Here is an 18,983-nt window from a genome sequence, read left to right as displayed (position 1 = left end):
TTCAATGTAATATTTTGATATTGACACATCTCATCTGTGCATATATGATTAGTTTACCCCAAGAGTTACTTATATCAATCAATCAATCAAAGTTTGCTTATATAGCCCTAAATCACGAGTGTCTCAAAGGGCTGGACAAGCCACAACATAGTTTAAAAAATATACGGTTGTGAATCCTCATTTGTCCAACAATAGTCATCTTCGTGTCTTTTACAAAGTCTGCCATTATTAGAAAACACAGGCTTTTGTTCCTGATAGTAGGAAGTGCAAAGCTTTGGGCACTAAAATAAATGCGCCCAGGAAAGAAGTTCTGGTAATGCTTAAAATGATCAAAATATAGTAAATATTGTATACATTACATATTGTTATGAACATGTCTGTTACTACATTATATATATTTATATATATACTTGCAGTGTGTAAATACAATGTTGATGGAAGGTTGTGAAGTTGTTTTAGAGAGCTTTGAAGGCTGACTCCCAGTAGCCACATCTGGCAGGCGTTTTTTTTTTCAATCTTTAAAATCCTAAAAAAAAAAAAAGACTTGTTTTCTTGTCTCTTATAATGATTGTGAATGATAGGCAAAATTAAAAACAAAAGTGTCGTTACCATTTAAAGTAAAGAAGCATGTACGGTCAAAATAAAATGCATGGTTAATCTGCATATATCTATTTATATACACGATTAATTCAATACTTTATGGCGATTATCAATCAATCATCAATCAAAGTTTATTTATATAGCTCTAAATCACAAGTGTCTCAAAGGGCTGCACAAGCCATAATGACCTGTTGACTTTGTATTTTTGACAGCCCAACTCTATTATATGTACATTGACCTGCAGTTGCCCCTTGCTACATCACGCTTCAAAATGTGCAACTTCACCACATTGCAGATTTTTGGAGAATATTTTCAAAGTACATTCTACACATTTTTTGGTCTTATATTACGTATTTTAAGCATACAAATGACTGAACAAACTAAAAATATCAATACTACAGTGGTATTGGCCACTAGAGAAGACCAAACCAAATCAGAGCGTGCTGTTCAGTATTATTGGCTCAGCCTCAGACAGCATTACTATATTGCATTAAAAGATTGTAGAGGTGACTAAATTATGTTGTTTCATGTCTAGAGGGCGCTCATAATGTTGAAAAATGTATTCAGAAGGTAGTATACAGTTTTTTAATACTGTAGCTATGAAAATAGTTGAGTTATAAATGATTACTACTCTCCAGAAATTCATTTTTTGTGGTCATACATGTAACCAATTAACAGCAATAAATGATGGATGACTGTTTTGCTAATGCCACACAATATGTCGTAATCCCATTTTTTAAGTTTTGAAGTACAACACAAAAAAAATTAATATGAGGAAAATATTTATTTTAGTTTACGTAACAGACCAACAAACGTCATGCAACGTGTGTGTAACATCCAAGCAGCACAACCACACAATACATGTGTCTGAGAGATCTAAAAGAGTAATAATAATTAAAAATTGTTTTTTCTTCTTCTTTAATCTGAAAGGGAGACAAAATGTTGTCATTTATTATGCAAGAAAAGCTTTGTGTTAAAGGTGCATGAGTCCTCCCTCCTTACCTCGAACACTGAGCATGGTGGAACATTCGGATCGTCCCAAAGCATTCTCTGCTGTGACTGTGTACTTTCCTACATCTTTAGGACCAACGCTGAGGATCAACAAGGAGCAGACTCCACAGGTATTTAAGATGTGATAGTTGGTATTAGTGTTTAGACTGACATGATTCCTGTACCACGTGATGCGAGGTTTGGGGGTTCCTGTCACGGCACAGCTAATGTAACATTCGTAGCCTTTTGGCGCCGTGTGAACTTTTAAAGGAACGATGAAGTCCGGAGCACATCGCAGGTCACGTTCTTCTCTGCAAGATGAGTTCAATGACACTTTTTCTGCAAAAGAGAGGTTTTAGGTATAATAATTACAACAGCGACAGTTTACGCCTCAAGCTTGTTCTGTGCTACATTTACTTAAGTCTTTTTTGGATCATTGTAATTTTTTTACAATTGACTAATTACTGCTTGTAAAGACTAATTGGTATGGTTTGTCAGAGAGACTTCTTGTCACATGACTCTGTTTCACTAATCCAACGTAAGCACTAGTTTGACTTCATTTCACTAATCAAATTAATACTGGCAGTCTCATGTCCGGTCCAACAAAAAAAGATATGATGGTGTGCGACTCGCAGTCAGAAGAGACAAGGCCTTCAAAGTTTACTGAAAAACTTGTAAAAAAACAAAACATCTATATCATTAGCTGTCATGTGTCAAAAGAAATGTAGAGAAATACATTGTGGTACCTCACTAATTTCCACAAGCAGCAAGTTCAGAGAAATACGTTCATATAGTAAGGAAGGAATTCATATGGCCCCATTTCTGGTTGGACCTCGCGTGAGAGGAAAAGGATGAGTTATTCATTTTGCAAAGCAGTCTACTGAAAATGATGGAAAGCGCCACTCTACATAGCAACTGATGCTGTGGTCAAAGTTGGAATTGCAACAAAACACATTTTAAGATATTCAACACTCAACTGCCACCTGGCAGGTAAGGTAGATAGTACATCCCCCAACCCCCCATTCGTCACGTTTCATGTGTCAGGTAAACTGCAACGAATGGGGCCATATGAATCTCCTTCCTTCTCTACAGTATCTTATGTACCAGTGCTTCGTACACCGTCATCTAAAATGTCAATGTTTTGTGTGACCCACAAACCTTTCTTTCTCTCTACCCCCCAGGTGGGTGACTCGGAGGGTGCCGATACGCCCATGTCGTTCTTGGCGTAGATCCGAAAATGGTATTCCCTGCCGTGCATGACGTTGCACACTGTGAACTTGTTATTGAAGAGTCTGTCAGCCACTGTGGCCCAAGTGCGTTTGGTCGAGTCCAGTTTGGAAACTGTGTAGTGTAGCCGGTCATCAAGCTTCTCATCAGGAGAAGGTTGCCACGTCACCGTTACTGTGCCAGGCACGTTTTCCTCCAGCTCCACCGGTCCAGGTGGCTTGGGATCGTCTGTGAGCAGAGCTAGATGTATAAACTTGGAAGTTAAAAAGCAGATTTTGCAGCAACCTTTTACCTGTGACCCGGACTTCTGTACTAAAGGTTTCCTGTCCTGCCAAATTCTTCACCAAAATGGAGTAGATGCCAGAATCAAAGCGCTCGGACGAAGGGATCAATATCTGTGATGCGCCGTCTGAGTTACTCACAGTAACTTGCTTTGGCACCGGCCCATTGTCCTTGAGCCATGTGATCTCTGGTGGTGGCGAAGCCTAGGAAAACAAAAAAAACCCTGTCATTTTGTCGAACTCGCTTGCCAAAATATTAGGTTGTTTTGCATTAGATAGAGCATTTCAAAATGAAAGCAGCATTAGAATTGTAAATCTTACCTCAAAGTTTATAGTAACCCTGACGGTGTTGCCAGCCCTGACCACCATGAACGTCTTCATCTTTTTGTTTGTGAACTTTGGTCTCACTGAAAAGATAAAAACAAAATGCCTCAGTAGTTTAATATATCAGTATCTTATTAATGTTTATCAGAGAAAAAAAAATGCATTTTTAGGGTTACATTTATACATTTGAATGAAAAGGAGATTTTGTGGTATTTAAATTGTTGTAAAAACAGAACAAATATTATTTACTGTTCACTGAAATAAACCTAAAGGATCTGGTCAATAATTTTGACTATGAGAACAAGTTATATGTGTAATCTGTTTCATATATTCATAAATGTTTCATTTATTTTGTGTAATATTTCAAATGCTCAACTGGACAATCTGTAGATGCCACTTAATTATTAGGAAAATATAAAGCCAAAGATCTGCAACCATCATTGTTGGAATACACAACTAAAATGAGTGATAGTTCAGTAGTGTTAACCATAGGTGCCGATCTACATTACTGCCAGTGGGTGCTCGGTGTGTGTGTATTAAAAAAAAAAATTGACGTTCAGCGAAGTTAATATCCCATGTGATTTGTGGCTTTATTATTTTGTAAAACGCACCAAACTCGCCACAAAATTAACTACAACAAAATTGATTTTTCAAAAATTATTTTAAAGATTGAAAGTTGCCATCAATCCCACGGGATCAGCGCCTATGGTGTTAACATTTAACTCAAATAAATAATATTTTGACAAACCGAGGGGTGGCATTGCAAGGACATAGTTGGGAAGCTCCTGAGGTTCACTCTCTCCGCCATCATTGCTTGCAATGACTCTGACCCAGTACATGTCCATTGCCCTTAGTCCTTTTGCCGAGTAGGTGGTGGTGATGGTGGTGCTTCGGGACCATTCAAGGCACTGTGCATTCCTTATCTCGATAATAAAGCTTTTGGCTTCATCCTGCATGTTAGGTTTGTCCTCGGGTTTGGTCCAGGTCAAGACAAAGTGGTTGTATGACGTTTCTGTCACTTTTAAGCCGATTACTTTACCAGGCGGTTCTGGAGAGAGAGAAGGATATGATAGTTAGAAATGAGATACAGTTGAGTGCAGTTGCAACACTTACTTTTAGGATCCCGTGCGAAAACAAAATCACATGGATTGCTAAATTCACCAGGTCCCGAAAGGTTCACGGCCAAAACTCTGAATTCATATTCCAGACCTGCTACTACATCCTTCACTGCACATTTCTTCTCTGAAAATACATGAAACTAAAATATGTCACTGCTCTTGTGCACATTAAAATCACTTTAGCACTGATTAAAATGTAACACACCTTTAACTGGCTCATTTGAAGCGTTCACTGCAGTCCAGAGGTTACTTCCCTTTTTGCGTTTCTCCAAAATGTAGCCCAGAATTTGTGAGCCTCCGTTATTACTTGGTGCTGTCCAAGAGAGGTTTATGCAGTCGTCAAAGGTACTGACCACCTTTGGAGGTGCAGGAGCACTAGGGAAGGCTGAAATATACAGAGGCACACACAACATAATAAAATACACACACAAAATAATTCCCTCAATTCCCCCCCAAAAACGGATTAACTTGCTAGAATATAAATACAATATAACATACATCCATAAACGTGGATGCATATGAAAAAGTGCAATATATCTATCTGTATAGTAATCTATTTATTTATATATGCACCTTATTGCTCTATTATCCTGCACTATGACGAGCTAATGCAAGGAAATGTCGTTCTTATCTGTACTGTAAAGTTCAAATTTGAATGACAATAAAAAGGAAGTCTAATTCTAAGATTATTACATTGGACAGGAGAAATACTGAATGTCCTGCTCAAAGTGATGTGGCCACAAAATAATGTATTATATTTTGTGGCAGGAGAGGTCGCTGCTGTAAAAATTTAGTTATAATCCTCAATGTACTTTGTGGATGAAAAAAACGGTAGAGCTAAATTTAAAATTGCATTTAAAAAAATTAGCTGGGAGAGGAAAATATCTGCCCCGTGTGAGGCTCGAACTCACGACCTTCAGATTATGAGACTGACGCGCTGCCTACTGCGCCAACGAGGCCTGGGAAAACGAGGTGCTACAATGGCTATACAAAGTTGCGAGCTAGTTCCGCATTACCATCGGTATGAGCCTGCTGTCCACTCATCTTTTTCTACACTTTAAAAACGAAAAGTCGGCTTTCTGTTTAACATCCTCCAAAATCACCAACATGTGGCCAATGAAAGTGCACCCTGCTGCATTTTCAACTACGTCGTGCGAGAGATGTGATCTGAGGTACGACGTAAATACGCTTCACGATGATATCTATAAGTGAATATGTCTGAGGATATGTGATACAATATCGTGGCTATGATGTGTTGTGAACTGTAATTCACCATGTTTGCTGCAGAGGGCAGTGGCGGTGTTGCCTGTATAGTCTGAGTTAAACCCAGCAGCATTGTCTGATTTAGATCCAGTCTGAGACAGAACAAGAAAGCAAGAAGTAACTTGTAAAGATGGGAATTATTTTGTTTTTCCTCTACAACATTTTTCAACATTTTCAATATTCACATTCAATATTCGGATGATATGGCCCGATCAGCGAATGTTGTCTATCTGTGTTGCCCCTACGATAAAGTGGCGACTTGTCCAGGGTGTACTCCGCCTTCCGCTCAATTGCAGCTGGGATAGACTCCAGCCACCCCCGTGACCCCGAGAGGGACAAGCAGTAGAAAATGAATGGCAGGAAATTATCATACATTCCCGATTTGACATTGCTCAGGACTATTTGCTATATTAAAAAAAAATACTATAAACATTCTGTAGTTTTTAACTTTAAATAAATGAGAGGTGGAAAAAGCTGCCGCTGGTACCAGGGCCCTGTATAGAAGGGGTATGACCAACTGGGTTTCAAAGTTGGAAGCAAATATGGCGCTCTGTGGTCATGTGAGGGGCTTTTGACCAATCAGAGAGAGTATGGCCAGAGGATATCATGATTGGTCACAAGCCCCTCACGTGACCACAGGGCGCCATATTTGCTTCCAACTTTGAAACCCAGTTGGCCATACTGGTATTGTAGAACAGCGCCCCTACTTGGTTGTAAAGAGGCACGTGAGACATCCTTACTCTGTAATGTCTTCCATGTTTATTTGAATTGAATTAACCGTGTGCCCCTCAGGTTAGGACTGATAGCTCGGCAGTTCGGATTCAGCTGTATGTTTGCTCAGTTTTTTTTTAACATTGTGAGTTAGTCATAGATTGCAAAGTACAGCAGGAAAGGGATTTATATGACCCCATTCCTGGGTGGATCTCGCACGAGACGAAGAGGGGTTGGTTAATCATTTTGCAATGTAGTCATTTTAAGATATTCAACACTAAAGTGAATAGTGCTCTCCCCATTCGTCATGTTAATGTGTCAGGTAAAATGCAACGAATGTGGCCATATGAATCCCCTTCCTACTGTACAGTATCTTATGTACCAGTGGTTGCTGCACAGTCACAGTCTGTTGTAGTGTTGTAACAATACCAATATTTTGGTACCGGTACTAAAATCATTTCTATACTTTTCGGTACTTTTCTAAATAAAGGGGACCACAAAAAAAATGCATAATTGGCTTTATTTTAACAAAAAATCTTAGGGTACATTAAATATATGTTTCATATTGCAGTTAAGTCCTTAAATAAAATAGTGAACATACTAGACAACTTGTCTTTTAGTAGTAAGTAAACAAACAAAGGCTCCTAATAAGTCTGCTGACGTATGCAGTAAAAATATTGTGTCATTTATCATTCTATTATTTTGTCAACATTATTTAGGACAAGTGGTAGACAATTATTAATCCACTTGTTCATTTACTGTTAATATCTGCTTACTTTCTCTTTTAACATGTTCTATCTACACTTCTGTTAAAATGTAATAATCACTTATTCTCCTGTTGTTTGATACTTTACATTCGTTTTGGATGATAACACACATTTGGGTATCAGTCCGATACCAAGTGGTTACAGGATCATACATTGGTCATATTCAAAGTCCTCATGTGTCCAGGGACATATTTCCTGAGTTTATAAATGTAATATACATTTAAAAAAAACAAAAGAAGATGTTGTGATGCCAAAAAAATATCAATGTAATCATAGTAGTATCGACTAGATACGCTACTGTACTTGGTATCACTACAGTGGATGTTAGGTGTAGATCCACCAATGGCGTTTGTTTACATTTTGACGCCGGTGAGCTACGGTGTGTAGTGAAGCATGTTTAGGTAATCCTCGTCCTGCAGGGATGATACTTGTAAGAAACTTACTTTATTTGTCGCCATGGAGACCAGGATTAGTGATTTAGAAGTAGCTAAAACACTGCAGACGACGGACGGACGTTCGCTGCTAGCTAGCTAGCTATGTCTTAAAGCATCTCTTTCTGAGGGTGTTTCAGTGTTATAACTTCACGTTTATCGTTAGTTTTTCAGCCAAAATGCGTTCGTTCTCCCTTTTCTGTCTACACACTGTGTCTGCTTGTAAGTACTCCGTGATTGTGTGCTACCGAACATGCTCGTCTGCTCGTAAACCAGCAATGACACGACGTGACTTTGACGCGGGTGCGGGACTGGTACGTTTCAGAGACGGTATAGTACCGAACATTATTCATTAGTATCACGGCACTATACTAATACCGGTATACCGTACAACCCTAGTCTGTAGTAATGCATCCCCTCACCTAGTATACCAGCTTGCAGGTCTTCAGTCTCCATCACCTCACTCACGCCCTCTGAGGTCTGAGCTCGGATTCTGTAACAGTATTTGCGTCCACGGTCCACGTCTGTGTCGCGGTAAAAAGGTACACCGGGGATCTCTCCTATTTTTTTCCAAGTGTTTCGCCCAACCTGTTGTCGCTCCATGATGTAGTTCATCACCAGCGAGCCGCCGTCATCCTTTGGAGGCCTCCACTTAAATTCAATGCATGTAGCCGAGCTCAGTGTTATCTCCGCGGGGCCCAGTGGAGAAGTGGGTTTGTCTGAAAGACATGGAATGCCAATTTGAATGTTTCAGAGAAATCCTGTGTTTGACTGAAATGGTGTTCATTGGCTCACCGAGTACAATCAGCTGTGTAATTGCTTCAGCTGTGCCATGTTCATTTTTGAGCTTGATCTTGATTTCTCCCGAGTCCCTCCTCTGGCATCTGCTCAACACCAGGCGGCTGTGATTGGTTGATTTTTTTACCCTGGTGCTGCTGGCGTCATCATAAACTTTCTCTCCCTCTCTGTACCACTGGATCTTAATAGGCTCAAAGCCGAGAAAATTCAGTTTAAAGACGGCGTTGTGCCCTATTTTAATTCTCAAGGGCTCCGTGAAGGCACTGAGGTCGTCGGGGTCAAACCTAGGAGGATCTGAAATGGGAACATTTTAGTTTATGCCACTGTAAAGTGTTTCAGCTAACACTGTGTGATTTCAAATTGAATATTTGTTGTCAGAGCGAACATTCAAACCTTTGACGTTCACCACTGCCTCTGTTTTTCGATTGTCGGCCTCAAAACGATATTTCCCGGAGTGATCCTCTTGGCATTTTATTATAAGTAATTTATGGATTGCACCCTCTGTAGAGATTATAAACGTGTCATCTGGAGTGATCTGATAGGAAAAATGGCGGATGAAAGTAAATGGATAAAACACTCACAGCCACATTATTCTACACAGAAATCGCTATATATATATATATATTGGGGATAGGTTGATTGGCAACCCTAAATTGGCCCTAGTGTGTGAATGTGAGTGTAAATGTTGTCTGTCCATCTGTGTTGGCCCTGTGATGAGGTGGCGACTTGTCCAGGGTGTACCCCGCCTTCCGCCCGATTGCAGCTGAGATAGGCTCCAGCACCCCCCGCGACCCCAAGAGGGACAAGCGGTAGAAAATGGATGGATATATATATATATATATATATATATATATATATATATATATATATATATATATATATATATATATATATATATATATATATATATATATATATATATATATATATATACATATACCTGTATATATATATATATATATATATATATATATATATATATATATATATATATATATATATATATATATATATATATATATATATATATATACATATACCTGTATATATATATATATATATATTTATATATATATATATATATATATATATATATATATATATATATATATATATATATATATATATATATATATATATATATATATATATATATACCTGTATATCTATACCTGTATATATATATATATATATATATATATATATATATATATATATATATATATATATATATATATATATATATATATATATATATATATATATATATATATATATATATATATATATACCTGTATATATATACCTGTATATATATACCTGTATATATATATATATATATATATATATATATATATATATATATATATATATATATATATATATATATATATATATATATATATATATATATATATAAATACAGGTATATATATATATATATATATATATATATATATATATATATATATATATATATATATATATATATATATATATATATATATATATATATATATATATATATATATATATATGTATGTATGGAGAGAAAGAGAGATATATTATATCGTACCCAAATATTGGGGTATTTTCTTCAGCAAATGTTATTTATGCAAGCAAATAACCTGTGATTAATCATAATTAATCACAGGTTTAGAGTGTAATTAATCTGATTAAAAATGTAATCACCTGACAGCCCTAAGATATTTATATATATTTTGTATTGATTTATTATTATAATTTTTTTTACTTTGGAGTGCAGCTGGAAAAGGCTCCAGCTCCCCCATGACCCTGAAAGGGACAAGCGGTAGACAAATGGATGGATGGACGTCCCCTGGGATGGTGGCAGGCAGGATCCGTAGTTTGGGGACCCCTCTGTTTAGCTATTGTGATTATTCAGTATAAGTCTTTGGTAATTACCCCCTTTTCCGGTCTAAACATATCAAATGTCAATGTGATTGGAGACAGAGAAAATGTTAATATATATTGTTTTCCTATTTGCTACTCTAACACACAAAAACATTTATTGTGAAAAGTGACCCAATGGCTGACCTTTTCGTCGTCTCTGAACCAGACTCCTTCGAAGTCCTCTTTGCTGAGTTTACACGTTAGCTCTGCATTCTCACCGATGATGGCGTTGATGTCAGACAAGCCCCAGATAAATTGAACCCCGGGATCTAACAACAGTGAGAAGTTAGTGGAGTAGATTTCCACTCGCTTCGAAAATTGAAGAGTGGCTAATGTCCTATTATAGTCAAGCCTAAAATTATTCATACCCTTGGCAAATTTCGACTTAAAGTTTTTATCCGAATGTCAACAAAATCCAATTAATTATTTTTTTCCACAATGATGCTTCTTGTACATTGTACTTTATCTTCTGAAAGATAAAAAAAAATGCCAGTTAAATAAAAGTAACTTCAATTCAAAATTTGCCAGGAATAGGCATCATTTCAGGCTTGATTGTAAACATTCATTACTTCTAGAACAAGAGAATAATGACATTGTGATTGTCTTTTGTTGGTACAATCAACATACAACACAGCTGGATTGCATGTTTGAGTATATGTAATCACAATTAGGGAGGTCAATTAATCCAAATCAGTGCATTCATTCTTCCTTTGTTGACTATGTCTTCTATGGTGGCCTTTTAAATACTTACCAATTACTACATCTTCTATCAGTGGGCCAATTCTTTTACGTCTGGGTTGTGTGGCAATACCAATCGCTTCTTCAGCCTCCATAGACTCGCTGTCTTCATTAAATAAATTCTCAACTATAAAGGAATAAATGGCATATTATATCCACAAACAGTTAAATGGTGAACAAGTTATTAAGCTTTCTGATTTTTTTTCTTAAAACATACGTCTTTTCTTTCTTTCCTTGAGCTTTGCATTGATCTCATTTAACTTTCCATCACATGCGTCGCTCCACTCTGTACAGAAGAAAAAAGTAGTCGATCCCCAAGACATGAACCGGCCCGCGATAAGAGCGGTGATATTGTCTGCATGTACCTTGTGCGTCCTGCTCCGTCTCTTCATCCTGATTGTTTGCTGCATCGCCGCCCTCATTTCCCTCAGACTTTCCTGCTTCAAAACCATCTGTGCAACGACAGGTTGTTAGCTTAATGGCGTGAAGACTCAGAGAGGATCATTGACACTCAACCGACTTGGTGCCAAAAATGGATAGTGTGAATGCTGAAAAACCAACGTTCACAGTAATTACTGTAGGCCCCGTTTACACTAAGGTTATCCAGGGTAGATCCCACCTAACCTTATCTGTGTCTACACACAACAATGCTACCGTTTAAGACCCCCTCCGTCCGCCGGCGCAAAGCGACGTAATACGCATGCGTGGAAAATGCACACGTCATAGACACCTCTAGTGTTGCTTTGTGTGCAAGTTCTTAAATGTAACTTATCTGAACAATATCCAATGTTGTGGTATTTCAATTAACTGGAATCCAGTGTGCTGTGGGGCCCCATTGTAGTGAATCACACCTGAGCCATCATAAATTAAAGGCCTACTGAAATGACATTTTTTTATTTAAACGGGGATAGCAGATCCATTCTATGTGTCATACTTGATCATTTCGCGATATTGCCATATTTTTGCTGAAAGGATTTAGTAGAGAACATAGACGATAAAGTTCGCAACTTTTGGTCGCTGATAAAAAAAAGCCTTGCCTGTACCAGAAGTAACGTGACGTCACTGGTTGAAAGGCTCCTCACATTTCCCCATAGTTTACCCCAGAAGCGAGAGCGATTCGGAATGAGAAAGCGACGATTACCCCATTAATTTGAGCCAGGATGAAAGATTCGTGGATGAGGAACGTAAGAGTGAAGGACTAGAGTGCAGTGCAGGACGCATCTTTTTTTGCTCTGACCGTAATTTAGGTATAAGCTGGCTCATTGGATTCCACACTCTCTCCTTTTTCTATTGTGGATCACGGATTTGTATTTTAAACCACCTCGGATACTATATCCTCTTGAAAATGAGAGTCGAGAACGTGAAATGGACATCCACAGTGACTTTTATCTCCACGACAATACATCGGCGAAGCACTTTAGCTACGGAGCTAACGTGATAGCATCGGGCTTAACTGCAGATAGAAACAAAATAAATAAACCCCTGACTGGAAGGATAGACAGAAAATCAACAATACTATTAAACCATGGACCTGTAACTACACGGTTAATGCTTTCCAGGCTGGCAAAGCTTAACAATGCTGTTGCTAACGACGCCATTGAAGATAACTTAGCAATGGGACCTCACAGAGCTATGCTAAAAACATTAGCTATCCACCTATGCCAGCCAGCCCTCATCTGCTCATCAACACCCGTGCTCACCTGCGTTCCAGCGATCGACGGAGCGACGAAGGACTTCACCCGATCATCAATGCGGTCGGCGGTTAGCGTCGGATAGCGCATCTGCTATCTAAGTCAAAGTCCTCCTGGTTGTGTTGCTGCAGCCAGCCGCTAATACACCGATCCCACCTACAGCTTTCTTCTTTGCAGTCTTCATTGTTCATTAAACAAATTGCAAAAGATTCACCAACACAGATGTCCAGAATACTGTGGAATTTTGCGATGAAAACCGAGCTTTTTGTATTGGATACAATGTGTCCGAATACTTCCGTTTCAACGATTGACGTCACACGCATACGTCATCATATATAGACGTTTTCAACCGGAAGTTTAGCGGGAAATTTAAAATGTCACTTTATAAGTTAACCTGGCCGTATTGGCATGTGTTGCAATGTTAAGATTTCATCATTGATATATAAACTATCACACTGCGTAGTCTGTAGTAGTGGGTTTCAGTAGGCCTTTAACCAAATCTTTATTAGACACGTAAACAATGTGATAAAGAACATTTAACATCAATGAAACTCGGGATCTAGATATCTGGTCAGGACACTCCTCACTCTTTTGCCTTCACCTTCATTGTCGTTTTCCTCGACAGCCAGGTAATACAAAGCACACGCTACCTTTTTTATCACATCCACGGGAGCCCGCATTCTCGTTGTCTCTCCTTCGACAAATGGACGCAGTTTTTCGCTAAGTAGAAACACAGCTGAACTCATCATTTGAAAGTTCTCTTGCCGTCTGAGAAGTGTTGTATCCAAAATAGCTACAATCGCTTTCTCTTAAGGTATTCATGTGTGATTTCCACAAGCGTTTGTACATGTAGAAGAAGGGGAAACATGGGCATGTCTGGATGTCTCCCAGTGGTTAGCTCCGAGTTACGAAACCGCTTTATTATGAAGCTGGCTGTGGCACGTTCTTTCTGACATCACTTCCTGTGTGGGCGAGGTCTTTCAGGCGTCACTTCCTCTCCGAAACTCACTTTGTAAACGATCAATGAGTCCATACAAAGCTAAGTGTCGGAGAGTCAAGAATTACACGGCTGACTTACCCATGTAAAAATTTGGCTAGGAGGGGGACCTTAAACGCTGGTTTAGTGTGGCTGAAACGGGGCTTACGCTAAATAATTATTCGTTTAAAGGGTTAAACGACTTAGTGTAGACATGGCCTTAGTGCAGGCCAACATATTTTCTTTAGCCAAATGCTAGTTGGTTCAGTCCTATATAACTTTTTTCCAAGAAGATCAAAAGTTTATAAACTGGAATGCAGTTACGCCCTAACATTGTCTCATAACCACATAAGATTCAGGTTCATATCTTTGTCTCTGCGGACCTTGGAGTTTTGGAGCATGTTAGGGTCATTTGAGACTAACTTGTTAATAGGCGTGAATGTGAGTGTGAAAGTCTATATGTGCCCTGTGATTGATTGACACTAATGTGGACAAGATGGGGAAATTGTTATAAATCCCATCTACAGCCTTTAGTCACTCTGCAGAAAAAGGCCATTAGGATTGTGTCCAATGTTCACTACAGACATCATTCAAATCCACTATACATGGAGTTAAAGCAACTTAAACTGCACGATGTGATGTTTAGGGCATCCCAAAACTTTATACCATCCAATATACAGAACCTATTCCAGGATAGAGATGCTCACCATAGTTACAGTCTAAGAGGAAACACCAAATTATATTTGCCTGAATTTAGAACAACTTTAAAATCAATGTGCATTTCAGTGCGTGGAGTCAGTCTGTAGAACAATTTAGGGGACGAGTTAAAAACGTGTTCTAACATGATTCAATTTAAAAGACTGGGGAGAGAGATGGGAGAGAGGTGTATGATCAGGGAGTGTTTGGGCCTCTGTGTGTGTGTGTGTGTGTGTGTGTGTGTGTGTGTGTGTGTGTGTGTGTGTGTGTGTGTGTGTGTGTGTGTGTGTGTGTCTTGTCTCATAGTAACAGTGGTGCTATTGTATTGTTAGTGTACAGGAGCTTTTCTTGTTTTTGTTTGTATAGTATTGTTCTTGTATTATATTGTTTATGTTAAATGTGGAATGAGTGAGAGGGGTTGGGATATTATAAGCATCTGCTTCATCCAACCCCTTTTCAAGCCTTGCATAAATGTCTCTGCCAAAATGTAAAAAAAACAATGTGTGTTGTTGTTATGTGCAGGTTTGAAATAAATACTTCAATTCAATGTATAGAAAATGGACGGCTCGATAGCCTCACACTGAATAAATGTCCAATCAAATTGGTTTGATGTCATCCCCAGATTGCTCATTCATAAAGGACAGTATTTTTTGGTATTAAGGATTACTAGCATACTGTATAATGTAATGTATTAACCAGGCTCAGTGAAATTGTGTCTTAGACCCTGTCTACATTAAGCCGGATAACTCATTAAACGAATAATTATTCAGCCTAAGCCCCGTTTCAGCCACACTAAACCATCGTTTAAGGTTCCCCTCCTAGGACAAATTTTTACACGGGTAAATCAGCCGTGTAATTCTTGAATCTCCGGCACTTAGCTTTGTATGGACTCATTGATCGTTTACAAACTGAGTTCGGAGAGGAAGTGACGCCAGAAAGACCGCGCCCACATAGGAAATGCAACAAAAAGAACGCGCCAGCTTCATAATAAAGTGGTTTCGTAGCTCGGAGTTAACCACTGAAAATATGAAGGCGAGTCATCCAGACATGCTCGTGTTTCTCCTTCTTCTACATGTACAGACGCTTGTGGATATCACACATGAATACCTTAAGAGAAAGCGATTGCAGCTATTTCGGATACAACACTTCTCAGATGGCAAGAGAACTTTCGAATGTCCAGGTCAGCTGTGATTCTACTAACCGAAAAACTTTGTACATTTGTCGAAGGAGAGACAACGAGAATGCAGGCTCCCGTGGATGTGATAAAAAAGGTAGCATGTGCTTTGTATTACCTGGCTTTTGAGGAAAGACTACGGAAAACAACGAATGCTTTTGGACTGGCAAAGCAGAATGTATCAGTTATTGTCTGCAATGTATGTCGCGGACTCAACGTGTAGGTCCAGAGTATTTAAAGTCACCAAAAACGAATGGACATTGAAGGTGAAGGCAAAAGAATGAGTGCCCTGACCAGATGAGTAGATCTCTAGATTGATTGATGTAAAATGTTCTTTATCACATTGTTTACTTTCACGTGTCCATTAAACATTTGATTAATTCACGATGTCTCAGGTGTGATTCACTTCAATAGGGCCCCACAGCACACTGGATTCCAGTTAATTGAAGTACCACAACACTGGATATTGTTCAGATAAGTTACATTTATTTTAAGAACTTGCACACAAAGCAACACTGGAGGTGACTATGACGTGTGCATTTTCCGCGCAAGCGTACTAGGTCGCATTGCACCGGTGGACGGAGGAGTATTGAGGGGGTCTTAAACGACCATTGTGTGTGGGTGGACAAGGATAAGGTTAGGTGGGATTTACCCTGGATAACCTTAGCCGGCTTAGTGTACAAGGGGCCTTAGAATTCAGGTGCAAATCTTTTTTATTGAGTGGAAAAATATGATATGCATAATCAGGGCTGTTACTAGGAACTCTGGGCCCACTGAAAGAGTATCTGTGTGAGCCCCTCTACCGCATTCATTGCCACCTTCAATGTTCTTGTTTTTTAGTGTTCTTGACGGTGCCTGTTGTATAAGACCTAATGTGTTTCCTTTTTTACGATTAACCACTAAACAAGTCAGAGTAATATTATGAAAATTATGCATTATTAGTTGTCTTATTCTGATTTCACTGATTTGCAACACATTAGTACACCTCTGATTGCAAATGTATTTTCAATTAACCACTGAACCAATAGGTAGTGGGTATTTTATTGTATGTAGCAATCAAGCACTGATATGATAAGTGTCCTGGCTAAAGATAATCCACACTTAAATTTGTAGCATTTAACTTAAATGTGCAAGTAAAATAAAGAGAACATGGAATACCTTGTTATAAAACAAATATCAAGCATCATCTAATCGCAATTCAAGTTTAAATTGAGGTATACAAAATGTAGCGTATATTTTAATTGAAATAGCCAAGGTGTTAATTCATGTCTTAGTCACTGCCAGTGTTACAGTAGTTCACTAATAAACCAAAACAGCCAACCAGCGTCTACATCACTCACTCACCATCAAAGGCATCAATGGACTGCTTGTGAGCGTCTGTTGGGGGTTCAAACTCAGATGAAGCAGCCACTGCTGATTCTGGAGCAGCAGAGCATACATGTTTATTTTTCCATTATATATATTGCAAGCATTAAATGTTATGTTTTATGGAAAAACTGATGGAAAACTAACTGATGCAAAACTAGCCTATTCTTGGACTAAATCTAAATGGGCTTCTTAGCACCATAACCCCAGGTGGACAGCTTCAGTTTCCCAGACAACATTTGTTTTTTAAACCAAAAGTCAATGTAAACTGTAAAGCAAAACAGCCAACCAGTGTCAACATCACTCACTCACCATCAAAGGTATCAATGGACTGCTGGTGAGCGTCTGTTGGGGGTTCAAACTCAGATGAAGCAGCCACTGCTGGTTCTGGAGCTGCAGAGCAGAAATTTTTATCTTTCCATTATATATATTGCAAGCATTAAATGTTATGTTTTATGGAAAAACTGATGCAAAACTAACTGATGCAAAACTAGCCTATTCTTGGACTAAATCTAAATGGGCTTCTTAGCACCATAAACCTAGGTGGACAGCTTCAGTTTCCCAGACAACAATTGTTTTTTAAACCAAAAGTCAATGTAAGCTGTAAAGCAAAACAGCCAACCAGCGTCTACATCACACACTCACCATCAAAGGTATCAATGGACTGCTGGTGAGCGTCTGTTGGGGGTTCAAACTCAGATGAAGCAGCCACTGCTGATTCTGGAGCAGCAGAGAATCAAGGTTTATTTTTCCATTATATATATTGCAAGCATTACATGTTATGTTTTATGGAAAAATGTATGCAAAACTAACCTATTCTTGGACAAAATCTAAATGGGCTTCTTAGCACCATAACCCCAGGTGGACAGCTTCAGTTTCCCAGACAACAAATGTTTTTTTTAAACCAAAAGTCAATGTAAACTGTCCAAAATACTAAATAGTCTTTTTTAGCTTGTTGTTGTCTGCCATCATGGTATATTTTATTTTTGTATTGCTACGAAAACAAATAACATTCTTTGAACATGTAACTTTTTTGTATTCAGACTATTCAAATGTCCCAATAATAACACATTTTACAAGACGACATTAAGCATGTCATGATAACATAACTGACCTTCATTAGATGCTAATAATTAGTAATTATGAGCCTCTGACGAAGGCCATTATTCAGTTACTCAGTAATTATTAATGATCAATAATAATATTTATTAATTACTGAGTAGAACTTCAATGTGTCATAATACAATTCAATGCAGCCTCTGAATGTGTGTGTACTGGAGCACTATCCAACAGTGATTTGTGTGAAACACACAATCACACCATTGCTCTACAATGAAGTGGTGACTTTTTTTTTTATGAACTGGCAACTTTCTTTTAATGAACTGCCAACTTGTCCAGGGTGTAGTGCGGCCAGATGACAGCTAATGTAGGCGCCAGAGTCCAGCCTGCGCCCCATCAAAAGCAATGTTACAGACATTAAATAAATGAACAAGTAGGCTATTTGTTTTAACCACCCTAAGTAGTTTTATTCTGTCACCAGTCTTAGAAAAAAGTTTTGTAATGTCCTGGCCTTCTTTTAAATTATTTTTTAGTGTCCGGACTTGTGCTTTTTGGGGGGCATCCTAATCCTTCTGGGGTTTGCTCGCTCTCACTTAATTTCAATGAGGAAAAACCATGGGAAGAAGTTGGAGTTGTCCAACTGTTTTTGTGGCTGTGAACACTTCACTGCCTGAGCCAAGTGTGTGTGTCTTTTGATGCAAATGAAAGCTCTCAATATAACATATTTTGTTTTGGTATGATTAAGGCAAAAAGTGATTAGTTTTGCTAGATAATAGTTTTGTTGTCGATGTTGTTTTAGTGTGGTTACGTCTGTCAGTAATCAGTTTTGCTCTATAAAATGATTGTTGACGCAGACCACCTCC

General features: G+C 38.3%; 1 protein-coding gene and 1 non-coding gene across 3 annotated transcripts in view; both read right to left on the bottom strand.

Moving 5' to 3' along the window:
• Positions 1-1,377: 1,377 nt before the first annotated feature.
• Positions 1,378-18,983, bottom strand: part of LOC133653686 (immunoglobulin-like and fibronectin type III domain-containing protein 1) — a 29,964-nt gene continuing 12,358 nt past the window's right edge. The window contains exons 12-29 of one of the 2 annotated variants that reach the window (XM_062053246.1): positions 17,707-17,781; positions 17,374-17,454; positions 17,041-17,115; positions 11,525-11,611; positions 11,377-11,445; positions 11,173-11,286; positions 10,566-10,690; positions 8,904-9,045; positions 8,508-8,804; positions 8,135-8,431; positions 4,746-4,925; positions 4,536-4,664; positions 4,171-4,470; positions 3,420-3,505; positions 3,110-3,302; positions 2,749-3,045; positions 1,603-1,929; positions 1,378-1,523 (exon numbers count right to left, since the gene is read on the bottom strand). In XM_062053246.1, coding sequence (XP_061909230.1) covers positions 1,519-1,523; positions 1,603-1,929; positions 2,749-3,045; positions 3,110-3,302; positions 3,420-3,505; positions 4,171-4,470; positions 4,536-4,664; positions 4,746-4,925; positions 8,135-8,431; positions 8,508-8,804; positions 8,904-9,045; positions 10,566-10,690; positions 11,173-11,286; positions 11,377-11,445; positions 11,525-11,611; positions 17,041-17,115; positions 17,374-17,454; positions 17,707-17,781 — 2,879 coding nt within the window. In that variant the 3' untranslated portion in view covers positions 1,378-1,518. Of the gene's footprint in view, positions 1,524-1,547; positions 1,930-2,748; positions 3,046-3,109; positions 3,303-3,419; positions 3,506-4,170; positions 4,471-4,535; positions 4,665-4,745; positions 4,926-8,134; positions 8,432-8,507; positions 8,805-8,903; positions 9,046-10,565; positions 10,691-11,172; positions 11,287-11,376; positions 11,446-11,524; positions 11,612-17,040; positions 17,116-17,373; positions 17,455-17,706; positions 17,782-18,983 lie in introns of those variants that run through there. The other variant, XM_062053245.1, reaches the window with a different exon arrangement.
• Positions 5,427-5,499, bottom strand: trnam-cau (transfer RNA methionine (anticodon CAU)). The gene has a single exon. It is a non-coding gene; the product is annotated as a tRNA-Met (tRNA).

Source organism: Entelurus aequoreus, linkage group LG07 (assembly GCF_033978785.1).
Source record: "Entelurus aequoreus isolate RoL-2023_Sb linkage group LG07, RoL_Eaeq_v1.1, whole genome shotgun sequence".
Lineage (NCBI taxonomy): Eukaryota > Metazoa > Chordata > Actinopteri > Syngnathiformes > Syngnathidae > Entelurus > Entelurus aequoreus.
This window is presented reverse-complemented; position numbering and strand designations above follow the sequence as displayed.